At 35.6% G+C, this 24471-nt stretch overlaps 1 protein-coding gene across 6 annotated transcripts in view; it reads left to right on the top strand.

The window, feature by feature from the left end:
* Positions 1-24471, top strand: part of TCF12 (transcription factor 12) — a 397916-nt gene that overhangs the window by 154204 nt on the left and 219241 nt on the right. For 2 of the 6 annotated variants that reach the window (XM_017896567.1, XM_017896560.1), the window contains exon 5: positions 7298-7359. The exons of the other annotated variants lie outside the window; for them this stretch is intronic. In XM_017896567.1, coding sequence (XP_017752056.1) covers positions 7312-7359 — 48 coding nt within the window. In that variant the 5' untranslated portion in view covers positions 7298-7311. The remainder of the gene's footprint in view (positions 1-7297; positions 7360-24471) is intronic. 6 annotated transcript variants of the gene reach the window in all.

Here is a 24471-nt window from a genome sequence, read left to right as displayed (position 1 = left end):
GTTTCTGCACTCTTCATTTGCTGCCCACCTGTACAGAGAGCATAGACACACACATGAACATATAGATAGAATCATGTTGTGAATAGTTTATTTATTTTTAGTATGTATTATGTACAGTGAAAAGTTAAATTGATTATGTAGTAAGCTAGTTTTCATAGAACCATAGAACCACATATGTATTTCTAACTGTCTGTTGAGATATCAGATAGAGTGAAGATTTAATGCTACCCTTCTTTATTTTTATTCCCATTGAAATCCACTCTTTCACTAATTTTTCTCCTTCTATCCTAGTCAGCGTCTAAACCTAAAAGGTTTGGTGAGACAGTTAAGAGATTTTTGGTATCATTTTCAAACAGAAATCTGGATCCAATTTCCACCTGTTATTCCCTTTAACTCTTCTTGCCAAGGAGAACTTTATGGTTGTCTTTGAAGCCTCCTTCAGTACTACTTTATAGGGAAATTATCAGCTTTTGGGGTTTCATCTTTTAACACCATTCACCTCTTGACCATTTTTTTTTCATAATCATAAGCATAAATGGGTATAATTGTGTTAATAAGAATCTCAACTACCGTACTTCATTCTCCTATTTTAGTATATTGAATTTCTTAAATTCTTATTTAAGTACATTGAGGTTCTTAAATTCAAAATAAGTATTAATGTTGGCTAAAGACTAGTTTTGACTTGTTAAAATTTGTCAACTTAAACAGTGAAATTGCAGATACTTCAGTAGAAATCACATAAATGAAATTTATTTAGACTTTATCATATTTTATAAATATTACATTTCTGTCAGCAAATTGCATTATTTAAAAATAATTTGATTTTCAGTAACATCACTAAATAGAAATTTTTTATTATACTTTTTATAAAATTTGAAAATGCTTGGTAGGCCAAAAAAGGATATTGGATACTGCAAAATGAGTAATTTGTTGGAGATACAATATACATGCTTTAAATTGAACTGTCTGAGCTGCCATTCTATCCCTCTCCCATTCCCATGCTAAACTATAAGGGAGAAACAATACTTTCTGTACAATAGTATGAAACCGTATTTGGCAAATGAACCTTAATAATATTGTATAACTGTATGTTACTGTATGGGAGTAGCTACACAAAGTCATGTTGATTGAACTTATTCTTTATTTAAGAGCTTTTTTTTTTTTTTTTTTTGAGACGGACTGGCTCTGTAAAAAAGCCCGGGCTGGGAGTGCAGTGCCTGGATCTCGCCTCACTGCAAGCCTCCCGCCTCCCGGGGTTTACAGCCTTCCTTGCCTTCAGCTCCACCGAGTAACTGGGACTACAGGCTGCCTGCCACATCGCCCGGCTAGATTTTTGTATTTTTTTTTTAGTAAGACGGGTTTCACCGTGTTAGCGCAGGATGGTCTCGATCTCCTGCCTCGGTGATCCACTCCGTTTGGCTGGCCTCCCAAAGTGCTGGGATTACAGGCCCCACACCGCCCGGCCTATTTAAGAGCTTTTCAAGGGAAATGTTTGCTATGTACGCTAGTTGCCTTACAGGGTCCTGACTTTAATTGTAAGGTACCGTGCTACTCTAGTAGCCTTGGTGCGTAAATGAGCTCCATCTGAGTCACGTAGTTAAGTGGTCACAAACTTCTCGTCTCTGTGTTAGGCTTATACCCATTCTTTCAGAATTAGGAAAAGTCACTCTGGCACAGCTGCAGTCTGTGTGTCTGCCCCTGCTTTTACCAAATCCACCAGAAAAGTAGCCTTGCAGTGTAGAGGTGGTTAAGTTTCTGGTTATCAGGAGTACCTACAGCAGTCCATTCAGTGAAGAGATTTTGCTAGGTTGACATAAAAATAGACATTGTGCCTAAGAGTGGTTATAGAAGAAAGGGTAGGCATGGTCAGCATTCTTAGGCAATGTGGATTTCATATTTCCTCAGCATGTCTCAGCATGTTTGAGACACCCAGAGGGAAGGAACACAACATTTGTGGTTTGTAAGCTCCAGACCTCTACTTTTGTTAGAGTCCTGGTTTCTGCACTCTTCATTTGCTGCCCACCTGTACAGAGAGCATAGACACACACATGAACATATAGATAGAATCATGTTGTGAGTAGCACTTCCAGTTTTAGAAATTTGTGAATGTGGTGATAAAGGCAAAGCACCTGAGACTGAAAGGAGTGATTAAAATCTCAGGTAGTTTAGACATGGGCAAGAGATCTAGTTAATGAGTTTGTTCCCTCTCTCCCTTGTTTTTCATTCTTTATTGCATAGAAATGTTGGTGTACTAGGCATAAAGACCAGAGAATATTGTGGTTGTTCTTGTTCACTAAAGTGTTAGTGACTTATTCTAGTTTCAGGTTTTTTTTTTTGTTTTGTTTTGTTTTGTTTTGTTTTTGTCTTCAGAAGGCTGCGCTTAAGAGCACAGACTGTGAAATCATACTGCTTGGGTATAAATCATAACTCTGCCACTTACTACCTGTGTGATTCTGGACAAGTTATTTAAATCTAGTGTACTTCAGTTTACTCATCTGTGAAATGGGAATAATGATATCTGTTTCATGAGGTTGTTGAGGATTAAATGAGGCAATATATGGAAATTGCATAGATCAATGTCTGATATGTGATGAGTGCTATATAAGTGTTGGCTTTATACCTATGTATCTCAAAATTCGCTAGATCTATATTTAACAATTACATAAATTTAAACACATGGATACATTGCAAATATGCTGTATTCTAAGTGTAATAAATGAGAATTATTTGCCAACTCAGTCATGCTTGATTTAACTACTTTTATTTCTTTTAAATGTATGAAGGACATAAATCAATTTCCCTTCTTCTTCAGCTGTTCATTTCTTTCTTGGGAAAGCAACAGTCTCTTCCTGCCAAACTTGGATATAAAAGTTATCAGTTTCTGTAGTATAACACCTTATACATAATGGGTGCTCTATACATGTTTGCTGAATATAATCAAATCGGGGAACAATCATTAGATTTACTAGATTAATTAGGCTGGGAGGTTGAGGAAGGAAAGAATCAACGTTGATTTAAGATGAAGCTTGAAGTAGGTGGTGGTGGTATTAATGGTAATAAGTGATTTGGAAACGTACTGTGTGACCATGGGAAAGTTACTTCTATGTGTCTTAGTTTTCTGGTCTCTAAAATTATGATAATTTTACATGTATTTTGTAGGGTTTTGGTGAAGATGAAATGTAATAATAGGTATGCAGTATTTCATTTATTGATATAATAAGTGGAAACTGCTATTACTATTATTTATAATAATTTGAAGTACATTTTCATAGTTACATTTCTTGATGTACAAATTCTGCTTCTAGAATGTCTAGTTATTTGAGTTTGTGGAAATGTCAAGAGGCCAGGTCATCTTGGTTTCTCTGCCTTTTTAACTGTGTTAGCCAACCTATGCCAAGCTCTGGAGTATTAAAGTACCATTGAGGTTTGCATCCTGGGGTAGGAGAGGGAGAGAGAGGAGTATATTCATTCTCTTTTCTAAGATACGGAGTTGGTCAGTCCTTAATTTAAAAGGTAGAATTGAGTTCATTGATAGGAAACCACTGATAGGAATTAGATTTATAGGCATCATCAGTAATCAAGAGTTGGCATTTTAATTATGAACATTTTTCAGCCTATATATAATCTTATAGTAGTAATTTTTTTTTAAAAAAAGAAGCTACATTAAGTTGAGTAGAGCTTGGGTGCTTTTTAAAAATATAAATTGCTAAATATCCACCATGGTTTTCTCTTCTGTCTGTATTATGGCTTACAGAATGAAACAGTCATTATCTTTTTGCTCTTTCTTCCATCTGTGTTTTACAGTATCATAGAATTTTCAAAATTGAAAGATGCATTGGTTATATATATTCTGTCTCTTTATTTCATACATGAGGAAACTGAAACGACACGCTTGAGATTTGACCAAGTGTAGATTTGTGCTGTATGTAGAGATTTGGCTAGGCTGTGTGACTAGTTAATGACAGCCTCTGGCATGATGGAACTCAGATATTCTGAATCTTATGCTAGTGCTTTTTAACCCCTTTACTTTAGTACTTCCCAACTCAAAGAACTATACATTTTCTGTCATATCCTGAAGGAATGGGAAAAGAGAGAAGAGAAAAGTGCAAAGAGAAGAGGGTCTGCAGCTGATAAAAGAGGACATGGGACATATGATAGAACAGTTTACCTAGCAAGTATAGTGTATTGTGGGGAGAATAGCGTAGAATTTAAGAGCTTGAGCATTAAAATCAAGCTGTTTTGGGGTCTGTTTCTGGCACTTCTACCTCCTTACTCTGTGACTCTGGGCAAGTGATTTGTTTTTACCTTAATCTTTTTTTCTTTTTTCATTGATTTAAAGGGGATGGGTACTAATAATAACTACCTCACTAAAGTTTGGGGCTTATACCTGTTAGTAGAAAATGGAAAACCAGTGTGTGATAATGATTTAGCTTTAAAATACTTGATTTAGCTGCTGTGTATGATTCAGCACAAGATGATATCAGATTTTTTTTTTATTAAGGGATAATAGTAGGTATGTTCTGAGGCTTTTTGTTTTAATATATGCTATGACTTCTGATACCTATAGCAATGAAGGGATAAGAGGATTCCGTTCGTTTAAAAAGCATCAGCAGTGGTCATTTAACAGATGTCAAAAACACAGACAGACAGCAACCTCATAGACCCAACTAGGTTGAAAATGAAAATACGTGGGTACAATTATTTAAGTATTTCTCCAGTCTTCTAAAGTTCATAGACAAAGCCATAGATTGGGGACTTGGGATAAGGGAAACAAAATTAAATGAAAACTCAATGAAAGTAAACATAAGCTTTCAGATTTTATGGAAACTAAAATCAGCCTATAAGATTATCTGGATGAGATTAATGTCATTTCTTTTGCAAATCCTGGACCATTCCTGCCAGATATGGCTAAAGGGAACTTTAATTTTGTTTAGTGCTCTCTCCATTCTTAACAAGAGTTCAGTATTTTTTCGTTAATGTGGACGAGCTTGGCTAAGAACCTCTCTATAGTTTGTAGGTAGTGAGTTAGAAATAGGATAATAGAACCTTGGTTTTCCTTTTTTTTTTTTTTTTTTTTTGAGACGGAGTCTCGCTCTGTCGCCCAGGCTGGAGTACAGTGGCCGGATCTCAGCTCACTGCAAGCTCCGCCTCCCGGGTTTACGCCATTCTCCTGCCTCAGCCTCCGGAGTAGCTGGGACTACAGGCGCCCACCACCTCGCCCGGCTAGTTTTTTGTATTTTTTAGTAGAGACGGGGTTTCACCGTATTAGCCAGGATGGTCTCAATCTCCTGACCTCGTGATCCGCCCGTCTTGGCCTCCCAAAGTGCTGGGATTACAGACTTGAGGCACCGCGCCCGGCCAAACCTTGGTTTTTCTAATGTGCTATCTATACAAAAAACAGAGGTCATTCTGACCTCAGCAGGGTCATACTGGCTGGAGGTGTAGAAGGGAACTGGTGGGTAGTTCATTTCCATTTGACAGCAGATACCTTAAGAGTGTGTCTGTGGGCAGAGGCAACTTGTAGTTTCCTTCCTCCAGCAGAGCCCAGTGGCATAAGAACAGTATAGGTGGCCTGCTTTTCGGGAGGTTGGACTTACCGTGATCCTCCAATTTTAAGATGCTGAGATTTGTAAATGCATTCAGTTTCTTAAATGTTAAAGGTGAATAAATGTGTATCTTATAGTTCAGGAAATATGCTTAGACATATAAGTCCTATTTGCCTAAAGAGTTACTTTTTAGGCTGGGCGTGGTGGCTCACGCCTGTAAACCCAGCACATTGGGAGGCTAAAATGGGAGGATTGCTTGAGCCCAAGAGTTTGAGACCGGCCTGGGCAACAAAATGAGAGCCCCCTCTCTACAAAAAATAGAGAAAAAAAAAATGCCAGGCCTGGTAGTGTGCAGCTGTGGTCCCAACTACTCATGAGGCTGAAGTGAGAGGATTGCTTCAACCCAGGGGTCGAGGCTGTAGTGAAGAAAAAAAAAAGTTGCTGGTTCACAGCTGTAATCCCAGCAATTTGGGAAGCTGAGGCAGGTGGATCGCTTGAATCCAGGAGTTCAACACCAGCCTCTGCAACATGGCGAAACCCCATCTCTTAAAAAAAAAAAAAGAAAAAAAAGAAAAAATTTAGCCAGTTGTGGTGTTGGCTGTAGTCCCAGTTACTCAGGAGGTTGAAGCAGGAGAATCTCTAGAGCTGGGGAGGCAGAGGTTGCAGTGAGCCGAGATTGCACCACTACACTGTAGCCCTGGTGGCAGAGTGAAACCTGATCTCAAAAAAAAAAAAAAAAAAAAAAAAACCAGAAAACTTTTTAACTCTTTTAAGACAGAAGTGGAGACGCTGTAATTAGACAGCAAATAGTTAATTAGCAAAATAATTTTATTAGCTACTATGAGATTCCAGAGGAGAGAGAGATTACTTTGGATGGTCAAGAAAGACTTAATAGAGGAGGAAATGTTTGAGTAGACTCTTAGAGGATAGATAGCATTTGAATAGGGCTGGAAGAAAGTCTGGAAATGTGGAATGATGGAGACAGTATGGTGGTCTCATTACAAAATTCGGTAGATAATAAATCAGCTTACTTTGTGGGAAAATAGTATGAGATGAGGCTGGATAACATTTCTGTAAGAAAAAAGTTATCTATTCTTTGGGAGCCAATTAAAAATGGATTTTATACACAAAATTTTTATAAATATTAACTTACTGTGGTATGAAGAATGGATCCAAAGTGAAAGAGTGGCAAAAAATAGGATGATCTGAAAAGATGGTACGTAGACCCACTCATAATGAAATAAGACTTGGATTCGGAGGATAGGAGCCAGATTGCAAAGTTATATAAGAAACTTCAGAAAGGGGAAAACACAAAACCGGTACAACTAGGTGACTGGGAAAGATAAAAAATCATGTAGACTCACTTCACCCACAGAATGATAACGCCTGAATTAAACTTCATGTGTTTTTTATTTAGGCTTTGTCAAGTTAGCTATGATTGTATTAAACCAGATTGCTTGATTTTGATAAATAGTTTTCCTTATATTAATACATGGGAAAATCGAGTTGTGTGAATAAAGAAATATAAAATAGCTTTTACTCAGTTGTCCCTTTTGTCAGCATTGATGGGTAAAAGGTTAGTGTTAGTTTTTCTTCTCTAGTGTAGATATTTTCTCAAAATTGTGTGTTTGCTATTGTTTTTATTTTTGAAGGGAAAAAAGTGTACATTTTATAGCTACTAGGAGATCAAATACAGTAATTAGAAAGGACACACAAATTTTGAAATAGTATTTTATGCCTCTTGATCTCAGGTACAATACACGAGATGAAGCAGTTAAATAGCAAAGCAAGACAGAAGGGTCAGAGAATTAAAGTAAGTGTTTTCTATATATTGCATCTATGTTCCCATTAATCTCTGTTTTGTTATATAACTGCTCCTTCTGAATGCTCCGAATGTGAAGAAAACTTTGAGCAAGAAAAAGGGTGTGTTTTAAAGTTAGATTTAAATAAAACCATAGAAGTAAAATGTTTTTACTCTTAGTTCTGTTTGAAACAGCCCCTGCCTATAAATTATAACATTAACGTTTTTGGATAAGAAAAAATTGGGTTGTGATGATGTAAGCACCTTTAAGTCTCTTGCCAGCAGATACTTAAAGTGAAAGAAAGCACCTACTGATCAGATTGCCCATCTTTCCATTTTAAGACAATTAAAGCTTCATGTTTTTTTTCAGACTAGCCTTTCTTCCTGGGGACAACACTTACTGAGAGGCTTTCCTGTAGATCTTTTTGGAAATAACCTTCATGTCAATTTCTCACCTTACTGTAATTAACTTTGTAGGCCCGTGAAATAACATCTTGATCAGGACTAATCTAATCTTTGTAGTTTTCTTTTTTAATCTTCTAACTAATTGTTCAGATTTTAAAGTTAACAGGTAAAAATCAAAACATATTAATCTTTGAATCTTTATGTCCCTTTTTGTAATTGTTGAGGTCTTTCTTGACAGCCTGTTTAATATTTTTTCCCTAAGTTTAGAGATTGCTTATTCGTGGGAATAAAAAGTAGGGTAAATTCTGGCTGAACACTTTTTTTTTAACCCACTTGGGTTTTTAAATTAATAACAAATCGTAACCAGCACTTGTCACAATTTAGTTTACACAGTTTCACATGTTACCTGCTTTGATCTTCACATCAGCTCACCAAGAAGCCATTTTTAAAATCCTCTCCATTTTAGAGGTGACAGAATTGAAGGTTAGAAAAGGTAGATAACTTACCAGATATTAAATGCTTAGGACTTTATCCAGGCTGTCTCTAAATTACTGTCCCTTTTTACTATGTTACATTTGCCAAATTATAAAAGAGACCCCCAGAACAGTTATTTCTACTTGTGCAGGACTTTAAGGACAGAGTCTCTAGAAGTTTAAAGATAACGGTACTGCCAACTTCTTATAAAAACAGTATTTACATTTTATACATTAAAAAAATGAGCTATAGGATGAATCAGACAGGTTTGCTTCTAGTTTTTACCACTCTGTTTTACCTTGGACAAGAGAGTTAATTTCTGAGCCTCAGATTTCTCATCTCCAAAGAGATTTTTTCTCATAGGAAGTGTGCAAGAATTAATAGAGGAAGTTTTATACAGTATTTAGCTCATAGAGAAATCTGTACATTGTACTTCTTTTTACACTCCCATGAGAAATTTCATGCCCATTTTGATTTAAAAAATAAAAAAGATGTTAGGAATTTTTCAAATCTTGGATGGTCATTGGAGAGGCAGCTGTTTTGAATTCCTGGAGTAGGTCCTGAAAAGATGATGAACTATTGGAGTTTTTAAATGCCCAACAAGAAGTTTGTTTGTTTGTTTGTTTGTTTGAGACAGGGTCTTGCTCTGTTGCCCAGGCTGGAAATGCAATGGCACAGTCATGTCTTACTGCAGCTTTGACCTTCCAGGCTCAAGTGCCTCTCCCACCTTAGCCTCCTGAATAGTTGGGATTACAGAGGTGTGGCACCACACTTGAACTTTTGGAAAGTTCTGTATTGCAGATCTTGGGATTTGGAGATTATTGGGGAAAAGAAATAGGGCAACCACATTCTTATGAATGTAAATTTATGCAAATCTGTATTCTTATAACAGATTGCAGATTAATACAGTCTAGGAAAGGAAGAGGTTTCAGTTCCTCAAATCTGTTTAAAGGGATATGCATCTCTAAGGCATTTAAGAGACCTAAATTAGCTTATGTAGGCCAAAGGATTGGTGTCATCAATAATTGTTAGATTTTTGTGTCATGTATTTTTGTTGTCATAAACACTCTTATTCTGAGAACAAGCTTGAAATGTTTCCCTTCAACATATTGAACTGATGCTTTAACCTTCTTCTTATAAAATGAAATAATTACTTAAATGTCATTTTACATCATAATCAGTTTGTTGCTTTGTGCATGGAGCAGAGTATATTCTGGTGTTTAGGTCTGGAAATTATTTTGTGATTAAGCAATTAAGTGCCAGCTGTCCTGAACCAAATATCTTCTCCATGTTGGTAATACTGTTGCATCTTATTGAGTTGACTTTTCTGAGTTTTTGCTGTCTCCATATTACTCTTGATTTTCCACTAATTTTGCCTTACTTCCTTATATCATTTTTCCTCAGTATCTTTCTTCCCTACTTTGAGTTTTGTAGTCTCTTGGAATTCTGTATGGACATATTTATGTTGTTAACATGGAAATCCTGTTTTTCCAACTCCTTTCATTCATGAAGCTTTTACTGAGATTTCACTATTTTCTTGTCACTGAAATTAGTTGTGCAAAACAAAAACCATCAGTTTATATTTCATAAAGGGAGTCCTCATTCTTATGGGAAAAACAGAGATTATTGTACAGTAGAATGATAAAAGCTATGATAAGGGTGGCCTAGGGGAGAGTAAAAGTCCAGAAATAGAAGGAATATTTGCTTATGAAATCTCCAGGGCATATTGTATACAAAGTGAAAATGATAATCTGTTTTGTAACACAAGGAACAGAGAATTTAAGCCTGAGTTCTCTCATTAGAAAATGAACCTGGTCAAATGGGTCACTTTTCTGGACATGACATGAGGTTTCTTCCTTTCTTTTTTTTTTTTTTTTCTTTTTTTCTTTTTTTAAATTTGAGACAGGGTCTTGCTCTTTTGCCCAGGCTAGAGAGTACAGTGACACGATCATGGCCTATTGCAGCCTTGACTCCCTGGGCTCAAGTGATCCTCTGCCTCAGCCTCCCAAGTAGCTGGGACTACAGGCCTGTGCCACCATGTCTGGCTAATTTTTTGTAGAGACAGGGTCTCACTTATGTTGCCCATGCTGTTATCAAACTCCTGAGCTCAAGTGATCCTCCTGCCTTGGCCTCCCGAAGTGCTGAGATTATAGGCATGAGCCACTGTGTTCGGATGGGCATCAGATTTCTAATGTGTAAAACAAAATTTTGAATAAGATCATAGTTTCTCAAACTGTCCTTAATGGGATATTAACAAGCAGTGTGCAAATACAGAGCTTTGTAGTCTAAAACATTTATGTATTAGTTAAATGGGCTTTTTGTGGTATTAGATTTCTTAGTTTTTAATAGGTGGTAGTAAATGATAAATCTTTACGAAAGGAAAAGAATAAACTTCTTCCTACATTTTTTTCCATCATAGAATGCCCTCGATATTACTTAAGAAATGTAGTTTGACTGCTAGTAGCAGTCTCAAGAAATAGTAAGTTAGGCAATGTAAACGTTTAGCTCTTAACTTAGATCTATGATCCTTTTGAGTTTGTTTCTGTATAAGATGTCAAGTCGGCCGGGCGCGGTGGCTCAAGCCTGTAATCCCAGCACTTTGGGAGGCCGAGACGGGTGGATCACAAGGTCAGGAGATTGAGACCATCCTGGCTAACACGGTGAAACCCCATCTCTACTAAAAAAACACAAAAAACTAGCCGGGCGAGGTGGCCGGCGCCTGTAGTCCCGGCTACTCGGGAGGCTGAGGCAGGAGAATGGCATAAACCCGGGAGGCGGAGCTTGCAGTGAGCTGAGATCCGGCCACTGCACTCCAGCCTGGGCCACAGAGCGAGACTCCGTCTCAAAAAAAAAAAAAAAAATGTCAAGTCAGGGTCAACGTTAATTTTTTTTTCGTAAGGCTGTCCAGTTTGCTACTACCATTTGTTGAAAAGATTTTTCTTCCCTCCCATTGAGTTAACTTGTTATCTCTGTTAAAAATCTGTTGACCATATATGTGAGGATCAATATCTGGGCTCTGTATTCTGTTTTATTGATTTATCTTCACACCAATGCCGTAACTGTCTTGATTTCTATACCTTTAAAATAAATCTTGATATCAGGTAGTATAAGTCTTCCACCTTGTTATTCTGTTTCAGAATTGTTTGAACTCTTCTATGTTGTTTGCGTATACATTGAAGATTTTAAAACCAGTATGTCAGTTCCTACTAAGCTGTGTAGGATTTTGATTAGGATTACATTGAGTCTGTAGATCAGTTGGAGGGGATCTTAACAGTGTGGAGGCTTTCAATTCATGCATATGATGTATCTCCATATTTAAATCCGCATGATATATTACCTACTTATATAGTAGTATATATATCATATATACACTTTTTTTTTTTTTTTTTTTTTTTTTTTATTTTTTTTTTTGGCAAAGCTTTGCTCTGGCGCCCAGGCTGGAGTGCAGTGACATGATCTCTGTTAGTATTTTAGATAGTTTTAGTGAACAAGTCTTGCACATCTTCTGTTTAATCTGTTAACTAAATGTTTCATAATTTTGATCTAAGTATTTTTAATTGCATTTTTTGGCTCATATCTAATATATAAGACAATGATTTTTGTATATTGATGATGCGTCCTGAAACCTTGCTAAACTCACTAGTTATGGTAGCTTTTTTGGACATTCTGGAGAATTTTGTTTGAACAATGTGTTGTCTGTCAGTTATGAGAATTTAACTTTTTCCTTTCTAATCCAGATTTTTTTTTTCTTATGGAATTGGCTATAACTTCAAGTATGATGTTGAATAGATGTGGTTAAGAGTGGACTTTGTTCCTAATGTTAGGGATAAACAGTGTTTTGCCATTAAGCATGATAATTGCTATAGATTTTATTGATGTGATTTATTAGATCGAGGAAGTTCCTTTGTAAATGTAATTTGTTGAGAGTATTTAAGAAAAACTGATGTTGAATTTTATAAAATATTTTTTTCTGCATCTGTTGAAATGGTCAGATGATTTTTCCTTTTAGTGTGTCACTGCAGAAGTTATATTGATTAATATTTTAAAAATATTAAAGCAACGCTGCATTCCTGGGCTATCTAGTACTGGGTTATTATGTATTGCCATTTTAAAATTGTTTGATTTAATTTGCTAAAATATTAAGAATTTTTACATTCAGGTAATATTGATCTGTAGTTTTGTTTGTTTTTTCTTTTTTTTTTGAGACGGAGTCCTGCTCTGTCACCCAGGCTGGAAAGCAGGGGCGCGATCTCAGCTCACTGCAACCTCCGCCTCCCAGGTTCAAGTGATTCTCCTGCCTCAGCCTCCTGAGGAGCTGGGATTACAGGCACCCGCCACTACGTCTGCCTAATTTGTATATTTTTTTAGTAGAGACAGGGTTTCACTATGTTGGCCAGGCTGGGCTCCAACTCCTGACCTGAAGTGATCTGCCCACCTTGGCCTCCCAAAGTGCTGGGATCGCAGACATGAACTACCATGCCTGGCGGATCTGTAGTTTTTTTAAAAAAAAAAACTTGTGTGTGTACTTTCTTTGTAAGAATTTGTTATCATGCTAATCCTGGCCTGAAAGAATTAGTTGAGAAGTATTACTTCTTCAAATTTATTGACAAGATTGTTAATAATATTTTCTTCTTTTTAATTTTTGTTTTAGTTACCTATTGTTAACTAGATACCACAAACTCAAATAACACATATATGTCTCATCTATCAGATGGGGGAAATATAGTATTATTCAATATATAGGTTATATGGGTTAAATTCACTGACAGAATGGCATGGATATTGTTAACAGTGCTGGCACGTAGTATGTACTCAATAAAACTTAGTCGTGATTGACACTTTATTTTCCAGTTATCAATATGTTTCATTTTGCTTTAGGGTATTCTTTAGCAAATCTTAATGTGTCTTCTGCCTGCCTAACAGTATTTGTTCTGCTTTTGGTGCTCCCATTTGAAGCTGTGCTGGTGTATTAGCATCTTCTAAACTATTCATACAAAACCCAGCAAGTTTAACTTGTAATTTGGCAGACTGGTTTGTACTTCATTTAAATTTTTACTGTTTATTATCATCCTGCCCCCTAGACTACTAGGGGGTCCAATTGTAGTAATCAAACCTTGGAAGCTGTAATGTGGTACATGCATGTCAGGCCCAGACCTCATGAAAAGGTTACTCAGTTTATTAAAATATTTTCAGATAATGTCTCTCTTTTCTTGTGACTGTAAGCTCCTTGAAGGCAAAGACTTTTATTTATTTTTGCATCCTATCATCTGGCACAATGTCTAATATATTATAGGCAATACTACACATATATACATAGGTATTGTCACTCTTCCATATACATATTTTAATTTCTTTAATTTCATTAATAACTAGATTGACATAATATGAAAAGATAGGTAAAAAAATAAGGTGAGTAATGAAGGAGAAAATGGGGGCTAAAAATCGAGAGAAGGTAAGACGAGAAGATGAAGTATCAAAAAACACACCTGGCATTTAGGATAGAGATTGATAGTATGCATTAAAAATATTAGAACTCAAAGCAGACAGGAAATTCATTTCAGTTATTGCTGCTGATGAAAACCTTCATATTTGATCACATAGATAATTCAGTTTGTGTCACAATTAGCTTTAATTTTCTTAGGAAGGGTATAAGAAAGAAAGGTAATACTGTGACCTGTTGTTATGAAAGGAATGCTGGTCTTCTATGTTTGTAAGTATCTGAAAATTTTGTATTTTGTGCAAATGTAATTAACTCACATTTTTGTAAGTATGTGAAAAGTTTACATTGGGTGCAAATATAGTAAAGCAATATCAATTTGGACTAAATGTCTGAATTCAAGTGTAATTTTACTTTTTAGGAAATAACTGCTTTTTACTTTTAATTACATGTATTAGCTGAAACTATTCCAATAAAGTAATGCCACTTAAACTTGCTTCACAGTTTACATACACACATCAGAAGAGAGTTTTTCTCTGGTAATGGGTCAGATAGTTATTTCTTTGATTGTGTACTAGGTGAGGATGCTGACTTGTATTTTCATACCATGTTATATGAAGAATATTACTTTTCACACTAGAATCATGGCCATGGAAGGAGATGCTTCCACTGAGAAGCGTTAAAAAAATCCATGTAAATTACTGGCACTTCCACATCTCATGCTTACTCCAAGATACAAATCAATGCTTTTTGGTAGAGTAGGGATGGAGTGGAACAGTCGTTCTTTTTCTGCTTTCATTTTTTATGAATTCACATAGTTTGAGTAGATCAATTGACGTAAGATACAAGTCAGTATATCTGGTCACACAAGTAACCACAAAATCCCTCCGCTGTGTGATTTTGTTCAATTCTAGTAGATGTTTCTCAAACTGGGAAATGAGTAGTCCCTGGCGGTTGTTCCTCAGCCCTGTTCTCCAATGTGATTATAGAAGGAAATGCCTTTATTTACTGATTTTTTCAGTGAAAGGAGACTGACAACCATGCAGAAATAAGTTAAATGTTCTTTAGTTCCAAAAGTGCTATGGAAATGGGAGGGCAGTGTATTTAGAATTTAATTCCTTTATTCTTTGTATCTATAAGGGCTAACCTGAAGAGGTATTTTCTTTAAATAAATCTATAAAGTATTAACATACTAATAGGAAGACTCACAGATTCTGAAGCTGTGATTTTGGGATATTTAAGGAGACTTAAAGATCATTTTAAAATGCTTTCTCAAATTAAAACAGCAACTTTCTTGAAAATAATTTAGATGCTCTTTCAAATTGAAAATTACAGAAGTTAAAATGAGGAATTATTCCACATCCAAGAAAACCTGTTGAGTTACTTCACTAAGCTGCTCATTGAAAATACAAGTCTCTACTGACAGGATTATATTTTAGTTTTAAGAAGCTAATTTATCATTTAAAGATTATCTCTAAAAGTTAGGTTTTATATATGTAATATACTCACAGTTACACCTACCTCTCATAACTTGATAGTGAAACCTTTCTGTTTTTCAAAGGGAGTTCCAGCATTTCAACTGCTGAACACTTTGCAAGAGAAATTGTATACTGTACATCTGAAAGCAGGGGTACTGTCTGCTTTTGGTGTTAAATAGACATGAAGACTTCTTTCGTTGCCCGTTCTTTTTTGGAATATTCACATGACACCTGTGTCCTTTAGCCAGATAATCACTGTTGATTTCAGAGGTCTAGGAATTGGGGAAGGGGATAATAGGTCTGTCTCTTTAACAAGCCTTTTTGCATTCAGTTGCTATTTCTAGGAAGCTTCAGTGCTGCAACAAATCACAGAGTCTCTAAGGAAGACTAGTGCCCCCTATCATGCTGTTTCGCTTGTTGAGCATTCAATTGATGTTGGATTTAGGGCCCTGACCCTAAAGATTTTGATATCTGTGTGAATAATTTCCTTTTCTGCAGTTGTCAGTGCATTACAGCTAGGCCATTCGGATGCCTTTTATTAGAATGGAGTTACATAGCCTTTCCCATTTAATTATTAATGAATATTAATTCTTAACTATAATTGCCAAATCATTATCATAAACTTTATCTAACATAAGGGTACTCGACTACTGGCTCTGACACTGTGGAAATTTGCCTCTAGGTTTTTTGATGCCTCTGTTTGCATTTTCCATGGTAGTTATCTTAGCATCCCAGAAGACTACTGTACCTATTCCCACCTTGGGCAAGAGAAAAGTTCTGCGATAGATAAAATGTCTGCAGTAGATGTCCACTTAGCAGCAGAGGTTTTCCATTTCCCATTTTGTTTGTGGCTTCATCAGAGTCCCCAGTCCAAACAGTTCACTAAAGCTTTTATGACTGTCTCCACTATTGTGAGCACCATTTGCCAAACTGGGTAGTTAAAATTTTTTTTTTGTTTTGTTTGTTTTGTTGTTGCATTTTCCTACTTTCATTCCTTTATCACTTATGAATTACTGTTTGAACAGATTTATTCATTTTGTATGGCTTCAGCCTATCATTGAGCTGTTCAATTCACAATAGTTGTAGGGAGGAGCAGTTATTACTAGAAAGGCAACATTGCATGGTGGGCTCTGGACAGACAGCCTGGATTCAAATCCGCGTCCTGCTGTTTACTGTTAGACTTTGGGTGAACTGTGTAAATTTTCTGTGCCTCTTGCCTCATCGGTGGAATGGGAATAATAGTGACTAGTTCATAGTGTTGTAAAGATTAAATGAATAAAGCCTTTAGCCTAAGTTCTGGCAAATGGTATCGCCAAATGTATGCTCATGCTATTATTATTTTATTATAATAGTTATTATTTTTTAGATGTAGCCTCACTCTGTCACCCACACTGGCGTGCAGTGGCACAATCTCAGCTCACTGCAGTCTCCACTTCCTGGGTTCAAGTGATCCTCCTACCTGAGCCTCCCAAGTACCTAGGACTATAGGCACATGCCGCTACACCCAGCTAATGTTTTGTTTGTTTGTTTTCTGTATTTTAGTAGAGACAAGGTTTCACTATGTTGTCCAGGCTGGTCTCGAATTCCTGACCTCAAGTGATCCACCAGCCTCAGCCCCAAAGTGCTGAGATTGTAGGCAAAAGCCGCTGCACCCGGCCCATGCTATTATGGTTAATACTGTTACACAAAACCTCAAATTAGGGAGGATGAGTGAAGATTTGGTAATATATTCCTGGAAGGAACCACTGATCTATCAGCTGTGGCTTATCTACTTTCACCTTCAAGGAAATGAATCTAGGCCAGGGATTTAGCGCATATGTGAGCCAGTTATTAAAGAAACATTGTTTCCCTATTTTACTTTGAATTGGAACTTACTCTAAAAGATGATTGCTTTAGTCATGGGGTAGGAAGAGGCAGTATAAATAAATAAATGGCTCATGGTCAACTTCCCTGGCTAGTAACAGAATTCAAAAGTACTGTCTTAATGGTTCCTACCAAAATATGCAGTACTATTTTAATCATGAACTATGTATTATTATGGCCATGGGTCAGAATCTAAAATCAGGAGCAGCCAACCTTGTTGCCATGACTCTTAACAATCCACACAACACTGGCTATCAAGATAGAATACCAGTGACAAACTAAAATATATGATATTTCTTGCAGATTTTAATCTATTGGTGCCTGGAGTAATGTATGCAACTTTATTTATAGAAACTTAAGATGAACTGAGGAGGCTAGCAAAGATTAACTCATTTAACAAATGTGTCTTGAACATTTTTTATGGAAAAGGACTGCCTTTGGAGCCAGGCGAAACTATTTCAGATAAGAATGTAGCTACACTAAGGGTTAAGTGAACTGATAAGGAAATGTAATCATGATTGCTTTGCTTTTATCATTTGGGAAGTGTGTCACAAATTACATACAACTTACAAGGGGATTTTGAAAGCCACCTTTCATAAGTTCGGGGCTTTCGTGATGCAGCAAGAGATATGAGACTTTCCCCAAACGATAATATATTTCTATTTTAGAGAACAGTTTGGCAGTATCTGGTAAATTTAAACACGAGCATACCCTGCGAACCAGTAATTTCACATTTAGATAATTGATCCCAAGAGAAACTTTCATATAAATTTGTACAAGGAGACATATTCCTAAAATGTTTATAATAACCTTATATGTAATAGGGAGAAATTGGAGGCAAGCTGAATGTCAATAGGGAACTGGATAAATTGTGGTATGTTTATAAGTAGAATATTATATAGGAGTGACATGTATATGCCAGTGCTACACATTGTCAGCATACATCAGTCTTATATATTGAATGTTAACTGAATAAAGAAAAAAAGATACTATGTAGAAACATACAAAATGATGCTATATACCATTTAGGTAATATATGTAATGAAAATATTAAGTAATGTGTGAAAATGATAAAAAATTTAGGATAGTGTTTGCTTCTAATGGGAATTATAAGTACATGGGGTTTAAACTATACTGGTAATGTTCTATTTGTTGAGTTGTGGGCACGTGGCTTTTGTTATGTACATTTTAATATGTCTGGACTAGTTTAGAAACATTTAAAATTGAAAGAAAATGTGTCATACTTTGTTGACGTTTGCATTTCAGTGGAGATAAAAGAGATTTTTTTCCTGCTTAGTTGATGCTATTTCTGTACATTCTCTGTTTTCTACAATGGGTATATGTTATTTTAATCATGTTAAAGGAAAACTGAGAAATAATGTATCTTTTAGAAAATAAATGATTGTTTTAGGAATTTTGGAAAATATAGGCAAATTAAATGAAAAAAATTNCCATTTAATTATTAATGAATATTAATTCTTAACTATAATTGCCAAATCATTATCATAAACTTTATCTAACATAAGGGTACTCGACTACTGGCTCTGACACTGTGGAAATTTGCCTCTAGGTTTTTTGATGCCTCTGTTTGCATTTTCCATGGTAGTTATCTTAGCATCCCAGAAGACTACTGTACCTATTCCCACCTTGGGCAAGAGAAAAGTTCTGCGATAGATAAAAATGTCTGCAGTAGATGTCCACTTAGCAGCAGAGGTTTTTCCATTTCCCATTTTGTTTGTGGCTTCATCAGAGTCCCCCAGTCCAAACAGTTCACTAAAGCTTTTATGACTGTCTCCACTATTGTGAGCACCATTTGCCAAACTGGGTAGTTAAAAATTTTTTTTTTGTTTTTGTTTGTTTTGTTGTTGCATTTTCCTACTTTCATTCCTTTATCACTTATGAATTACTGTTTGAACAGATTTATTCATTTTGTATGGCTTCAGCCTATCATTGAGCTGTTCAATTCACAATAGTTGTAGGGAGGAGCAGTTATTACTAGAAAGGCAACATTGCATGGTGGGCTCTGGACAGACAGCCTGGATTCAAATCCGCGTCCTGCTGTTTACTGTTAGACTTTGGGTGAACTGTGTAAATTTTCTGTGCCTCTTGCCTCATCGGTGGAATGGGAATAATAGTGACTAGTTCATAGTGTTGTAAAGATTAAATGAATAAAGCCTTTAGCCTAAGTTCTGGCAAATGGTATCGCCAAATGTATGCTCATGCTATTATTATTTTTATTATAATAGTTATTATTTTTTAGATGTAGCCTCACTCTGTCACCCACACTGGCGTGCAGTGGCACAATCTCAGCTCACTGCAGTCTCCACTTCCTGGGTTCAAGTGATCCTCCTACCTGAGCCTCCCAAGTACCTAGGACTATAGGCACATGCCGCTACACCCAGCTAATGTTTTGTTTGTTTGTTTTCTGTATTTTTAGTAGAGACAAGGTTTCACTATGTTGTCCAGGCTGGTCTCGAATTCCTGACCTCAAGTGATCCACCAGCCTCAGCCCCCAAAGTGCTGAGATTGTAGGCAAAAGCCGCTGCACCCGGCCCATGCTATTATGGTTAATACTGTTACACAAAACCTCAAATTAGGGAGGATGAGTGAAGATTTGGTAATATATTCCTGGAAGGAACCACTGATCTATCAGCTGTGGCTTATCTACTTTCACCTTCAAGGAAATGAATCTAGGCCAGGGATTTAGCGCATATGTGAGCCAGTTATTAAAGAAACATTGTTTCCCTATTTTACTTTGAATTGGAACTTACTCTAAAAGATGATTGCTTTAGTCATGGGGTAGGAAGAGGCAGTATAAATAAATAAATGGCTCATGGTCAACTTCCCTGGCTAGTAACAGAATTCAAAAGTACTGTCTTAATGGTTCCTACCAAAATATGCAGTACTATTTTAATCATGAACTATGTATTATTATGGCCATGGGTCAGAATCTAAAAATCAGGAGCAGCCAACCTTGTTGCCATGACTCTTAACAATCCACACAACACTGGCTATCAAGATAGAATACCAGTGACAAACTAAAAATATATGATATTTCTTGCAGATTTTAATCTATTGGTGCCTGGAGTAATGTATGCAACTTTATTTATAGAAACTTAAGATGAACTGAGGAGGCTAGCAAAGATTAACTCATTTAACAAATGTGTCTTGAACATTTTTTATGGAAAAGGACTGCCTTTGGAGCCAGGCGAAACTATTTCAGATAAGAATGTAGCTACACTAAGGGTTAAGTGAACTGATAAGGAAATGTAATCATGATTGCTTTGCTTTTTATCATTTGGGAAGTGTGTCACAAATTACATACAACTTACAAGGGGATTTTGAAAGCCACCTTTCATAAGTTCGGGGCTTTCGTGATGCAGCAAGAGATATGAGACTTTCCCCCAAACGATAATATATTTCTATTTTAGAGAACAGTTTGGCAGTATCTGGTAAATTTAAACACGAGCATACCCTGCGAACCAGTAATTTCACATTTAGATAATTGATCCCAAGAGAAACTTTCATATAAATTTGTACAAGGAGACATATTCCTAAAATGTTTATAATAACCTTATATGTAATAGGGAGAAATTGGAGGCAAGCTGAATGTCAATAGGGAACTGGATAAATTGTGGTATGTTTATAAGTAGAATATTATATAGGAGTGACATGTATATGCCAGTGCTACACATTGTCAGCATACATCAGTCTTATATATTGAATGTTAACTGAATAAAGAAAAAAAGATACTATGTAGAAACATACAAAATGATGCTATATACCATTTAGGTAATATATGTAATGAAAATATTAAGTAATGTGTGAAAATGATAAAAAATTTAGGATAGTGTTTGCTTCTAATGGGAATTATAAGTACATGGGGTTTAAACTATACTGGTAATGTTCTATTTGTTGAGTTGTGGGCACGTGGCTTTTTGTTATGTACATTTTAATATGTCTGGACTAGTTTAGAAACATTTAAAAATTGAAAGAAAATGTGTCATACTTTGTTGACGTTTGCATTTCAGTGGAGATAAAAGAGATTTTTTTCCTGCTTAGTTGATGCTATTTCTGTACATTCTCTGTTTTCTACAATGGGTATATGTTATTTTAATCATGTTAAAGGAAAAACTGAGAAATAATGTATCTTTTAGAAAAATAAATGATTGTTTTAGGAATTTTTGGAAAATATAGGCAAATTAAATGAAAAAAATTAATACTTTTATAATTAATTTTCTAGTCTTTCTGTAAACTTTATTTATTTGTTTTTAATTTTTAAAAATTTTTTGAGAAGAGCTCTGGCTCTGTTGCCCAGGCTGGAATGCAGTTACGTGATATTGGCTCACTGCAGCCTCCCAACTCCTGGGCTCAAGGGATTCTTCTACCACAGCTTTCCAAGTAGCTGGGACTATAGGTGTATTCTACCATATCTGGCTAATTTTCATGTATTTTGTAGCACCAGAGTCTCGCTGTGTTGCCCAAGCTGGTCTCGAACACCTGGGCTGAAGTGATCCTCCCACCTTGGCTTCCCAAAGTATTGGGATTACAGGTGTGAGCAACCACACCAGCTCTATAAATTTTTATAGAAGTTAAGCATTATTATATATTTTTTTGCTACTATTTTTCCAGCCTGTTGTTATAAAATAAACATTTAACATATGGGACTCGTATTTTAAAGTTACTTTAAAATATATTATCTTCTGAATGTAAGAACATGGTTTTGCTCATTGGCTGATGTTCTCTCTTCTTGCAATTAGTTGTTGCTTCTTAAGCATGGGTTTTAATAAAATTATATTGTACCTTATGTTTGATTTATTTTAACTGATTTTACAAATATCAGGAAATAATAAAAATATTTACTGAGCAGTTACATGCTCAGTGATAATACCGTTGATTTAAAGTAGTAGAAGATAAAAGCTTTAAATTATGTAAAAGGTGAGATTTTCTTTGGACGGGAACAGTAATATTTTAACTCTTAATTTTACTGGTTGTATATAGTATGTGATAGGCAGATTTATGAACACGACAGTGGAATTGTGGTTTTGCAATGTGAGCTCTTTAGGATTTGATGTAGTGCTAGTGGTACTAGAAAAAGAAATAATAGGGCAAATACTGTTTTACAGCATACCAGGCCCTGTGACTTACAGGATAATATAAACCAGTTCTTGCCAAACTTCATTTTGTTTATAAATCTCCTGTAAATCTTGTTAAGATGCAGATTCTGGATTCAATAGGCCTAGGATTCTGCCAGAGCTTCTGCATTTCAACACACTCCCAGAATTTGCCGATAAGTCAGTTTTAAGGACCACATTTTTAATACTGAGGATGTACATTAGTGCTTCTCAGACTATCTGCGAAAGACTAGCTTTTAAAAAATACTATCTAGTATTTCACAGAAGAATACTTCTTGGAAATAAAGAATGTATAGAAGGCAAAGGGAGAAAATTGTATATTGTATATTATAAATTATTATACAATTGTATATTAATGTGAATGTAATCTTTCAGTAAACCTTTTACAGGTGTAAAGTCAGTACATTAGAATCAACTGTTTCCAAAAAATGTTTAGATATGTCACACTATATAGTACAGTTTTTAAGGACAGGTAATTTTGTAAAAATACTGGCCCTTGTGCTAAGCAGCATCTCATGTATCCATCATATTTTCTGAATAGTCTTTCTATTTCTAAAAGTTTTTGATTCTTCTCTTCCTCCTACCTAGGCCAATTCAAGGCTCACTCTTCCTTGGATTAGAGTAATTCTATAAAACTACTTAGCATTCATGCATAAAATGTTACCTGAAGAGATTATTCATCCTCTCAACAAAAATTTAAGCACTTAATTACACACAAAATTCTGTGCTAGTCTCTTTTGGGATTATGAAGAGGAATAAAAAGTTCTTGCCCTGTAGAAATTTATGGATCTGGATGACAGAATCCATCTCCCTGTTAAGAAATTTTATTATATATTAGTATTGACCTGTTAAAGGATATCAGAATCTTAAAATACTATTAAGTAGCTTTTTCAGATGTAGACCTGATTCATTAACTGGGGTAGTGTTTATTTTTCATTCATTCATTACATTAACAGATTTTATTAGTCACCTCCTGCATGCCCATTAGTGTGCTTCTCCATTGTGAGAGTCTAGTGAGTGATAACTACAGACATAATTCCCAGTCTCAGGTAACAGACTGTTGTGATTAAGTCAACCCACTTGAGTTTTTCATAGTTGTGTTTAACTGAGAGAGACAGTCACATTCAAGGATTTGTTTTACAAAGTATAACATTATTTATCTAGACATTAATGTTGGCAATTTATCATAGGGGTAAGTAAAGAAGTACAATAAGAGCACTTTTCTCTCTTTGAAACTGCATTTATTCTTACTTTTTTAACTTTCCATTTTATTAGTATTTCACTTTGAAGCATAAACACTCATTTATTTCCAGGCCTCGTCCAGAGCTTTCTGTTGGCTTATGGGTTTTGGCTCATTCTGCTGGCTTTTGTCCACTTAGAGTCTATAAGATTTCAGTAATTCATGGGAAATCTTATAGCTCCTTGAATATCAGAAACCTGTGGGTACTTGTTCAATCCGGTTAGATAAGCTGGTTTCTTACCACCTTTCTTTCTGATAGTTACCATGAGGTCTATGGAGAAACTGATTGGACATTTATAGTATCGAAAACTCAGCAGCATTTTAAAGATTTAGCAGCTAAAACCTCCTCCCATCCCTTTGTCATTGTCATTTATTCAGCATCTGCTATGTGTGTGGCAGGCATCATTCTGAGGATGTCATTGTTGCGGGAAAAAGAAAAAAACATAGGGTCCCTGTACTCTCAGAATTTGTAAGACATAGTCTCTAACTCGGATAATGATGATGATGATGATGATGATGATAATAATAATAATGGCTAGCATTTATTATGTGCTTATTATGTGCCAGGAACTTTTCCAAGTGCCACATATATTAACTCATTTAGTCCTTTTGTAACAACTTGTGAAGCAAAGGTATTATTATTGCCATCATCTGCATTTTTACAGATAAGGAAACTGAGCTAAGAAAATTTAATATGCCCCATGCCACACAGCTTGTATGTACCAAAGATGGAATTACCTTCCAGTCTGGCTCCAAAAATTTCACATTTATCCACTACACTATGCTGTGCAATTATAACAGATAATTATGATTTAATTTAAATGGATAATTAAATAGTTTTAATAAGTAGGAGCCATGCAATGATGGAATGCTCACTGCTGTGGGAGCACAGAATAAGCTCACCTAATTTGGTCTTGTTAGGGTCAGGGAAAGCTTTCCTGAAAAAGTAATCTTTATTTAAAGAGCATAAAACTCCCTTACAAAAAAAAAAGCCATTGAAAAGAATTGAAGATTTTTTTTTAGTAGAATTTTAAAAACAGTGGTTTCTTTTTTTAAAACTGATTTTCATACAAAGAAATAACAACATAGGTT

The sequence above is a fragment of the Rhinopithecus bieti genome, unplaced genomic scaffold (assembly GCF_001698545.2).
Source record: "Rhinopithecus bieti isolate Rb0 unplaced genomic scaffold, ASM169854v2 scaffold_947, whole genome shotgun sequence".
Lineage (NCBI taxonomy): Eukaryota > Metazoa > Chordata > Mammalia > Primates > Cercopithecidae > Rhinopithecus > Rhinopithecus bieti.
Note: the sequence above shows the minus strand (reverse complement) of the source record. Positions and strands in the feature narration are given on the sequence as shown.